This window comes from Austrofundulus limnaeus, unplaced genomic scaffold (assembly GCF_001266775.1).
Source record: "Austrofundulus limnaeus strain Quisiro unplaced genomic scaffold, Austrofundulus_limnaeus-1.0 Scaffold429, whole genome shotgun sequence".
NCBI lineage: Eukaryota > Metazoa > Chordata > Actinopteri > Cyprinodontiformes > Rivulidae > Austrofundulus > Austrofundulus limnaeus.
In genome coordinates this window covers 108,302-110,424 of record NW_013952831.1, presented here as the reverse complement: position 1 = coordinate 110,424, position 2,123 = coordinate 108,302, and the positions used below count along the sequence as shown (strand labels likewise).

At 36.8% G+C, this 2,123-nt stretch overlaps 1 protein-coding gene across 1 annotated transcript in view; it reads left to right on the top strand.

Annotated features, from left to right (window-relative positions):
• The first annotated feature begins 1,186 nt into the window (after positions 1-1,186).
• fga (fibrinogen alpha chain) overlaps positions 1,187-2,123 on the top strand; it is a 6,725-nt gene continuing 5,788 nt past the window's right edge. Inside the window, exons 1-2 of the mRNA XM_014024590.1 lie at positions 1,187-1,349; positions 1,744-1,845. Of these exons, the coding sequence (XP_013880044.1) occupies positions 1,299-1,349; positions 1,744-1,845 (153 nt within the window). The 5' untranslated portion in view covers positions 1,187-1,298. The remainder of the gene's footprint in view (positions 1,350-1,743; positions 1,846-2,123) is intronic.

The following is a 2,123-nucleotide window of genomic DNA, read 5'->3' as shown; positions in this document are numbered from 1 at the left end:
GACTGGAGGTAAACTGATGGTTTGTCTCCACCTGCTGTTCAGTTTTCTGCTGAACATGGTAGAATTATTAAAGTTTTGCTTCACTTATGTTAATATTTATCTTTGAATGACTACGATGTTTTCAGAAACATATTAAAATCACAAAAACAGACTTTTAGAGGAAAAAGAAAATCCAACCTGATCCACTGAGTCRGTGTTAAAGAGTTACAACTGGATCCAGTCCTGCTGCTTCCTCAGGACCTCAGAGGTTCAGGACCAGGAGCTGACGAGTCCCTGATCCTCAGACTGAGACCACCTCTACCTGCAGCAACAGGTGGTCTGCCCATAAATCTGAGAAGGTCAAAGGTTATCATTCTGCAGAGACGAGGATTAATCCCAATCTGACAGTTTTCAACCTGAAGGTCAGACTGTGCAATGAGCCTGATCTCAGACCCTACAGGCCTGAACCAGCAGGTTAAAGGTTAAAGGTCATGTCCTTCTTTCTAAAAAAAAACAACAACATGACATTAAATGAGTTTTTCTCAAACTGAGTACAAGTACTTCAGTTTGGGTACTTGGTGGTACCAAATACTACCTGAGTTAGAACTGAAACACAAGACGTTTCTTTGTTTTATTTTATTATTTTATTCATTTATTTATTTCATTCATACAACATTCTATATAGAGTTAAATAAAATAAATAAAAACCAAATAAACAAAACCAAAAGTTAAAAAAGACGTGTTTTTGATTCTGAACACGGCGCCTCTCCTTCCTCACAGACTGGATCAGATCAAACATGCAGCCTGATATCAACTGCTGCAACGTTTTATCATCAATAATTAATAACAAAAGCAACAAATTAGATTTTCTTTTAACTTAAATAACTTTAATCATGGAGCTGTCAAACTTTCCTCTGGAACAAACTGTAAAACATGAGTGTCCAATCAGGTGAAACAAATACAAACATTTTTAATGACAGTATGAGTTCAGACCTGAGTCATGGTTTCTGGTTCATTTTGACTCATTCATCATAAAGTTTCAACACTTGTTGCCTCAGTTATTAGTTTGGTCCCTGTTTGATCTGAGAGAAAAGAAAAAGCAGATGTAAGTCCTGCCTCAGCCGCCTGTTTGAGTCCAGAGTGTCTGTTGACTTTAACCCTGCTGGACAACAAACAGCATCAGTCAGAGCCAGGAACAACTGTTGCTCAACTCTGATCAAAGCTGACACACACACAGTCAGAGGGTCTTCAGACCCCACCAGGAGCATTGAAAAGGTCCGACTGCAGCAGAGCAACATTCAGGAAGAAGCACAGGAACCATGAGGAGGATCAGTCTGATCACCTGTCTGCTCTGTGTGGCTGCAGCTCAGGTGAGTTCCTCTCATCCCCTTTAAATGATTCATTTCATGCAGAGAAATTAACATTAGAAACACTTTTAATTCAGCTTTTATCTCTTCAGTTAATAAAAAGTCAGTTCATATTAATCTGAACACAAACACCAAGGTTAAAACATTCATATTTTTCTTCAAAAACATATTTAAGAGACTCATTTCCTGAGACTTTTATTTTGTTAAAGCTGCTTCAGACCTGCTGTAGTTTGGTTTCATTTGTTCAGAAATCACCCAGAACCAAACATAGTGAACAGTTTTAAACTCTGACGTGTTAAAACAACAGAAAACCTCACATTAATCACAACAAATCTAAGAGTTTTATGTTTTAAAACTAGTTGAATTATTATTTTATTTTATTTTCTTGTCTGTCCAGACCGTGGTGGACCCCAGAGGAGCCCGCCCGGTGGTCCACGGAACCAGAGATGATAAATGTGCCACTCAGAGAGAGTGGCCTTTCTGCTCCGATGATGACTGGGTAACTCTTCATCWCTTCATTAAACATTATTCTGTGAAAACATCAAGATAATTATTGTTTAATGTGACTTAATGACAGTTTAAATGTAAGAAAACACTCTGTTGGTTTAACTTTAAAAAACTGTCACAAGTTACCAACATTGTTTATTATTAATTAAATGTGATTTTAGGTTCAGCAAATCCTTTTTTACTTTGACTTTTTAAAGCAATAAAAAAGCAGAAGCAACATTATTTTATTTAGATTTTTGGTTATATTAAGTTGACAAATTACATTAGTTG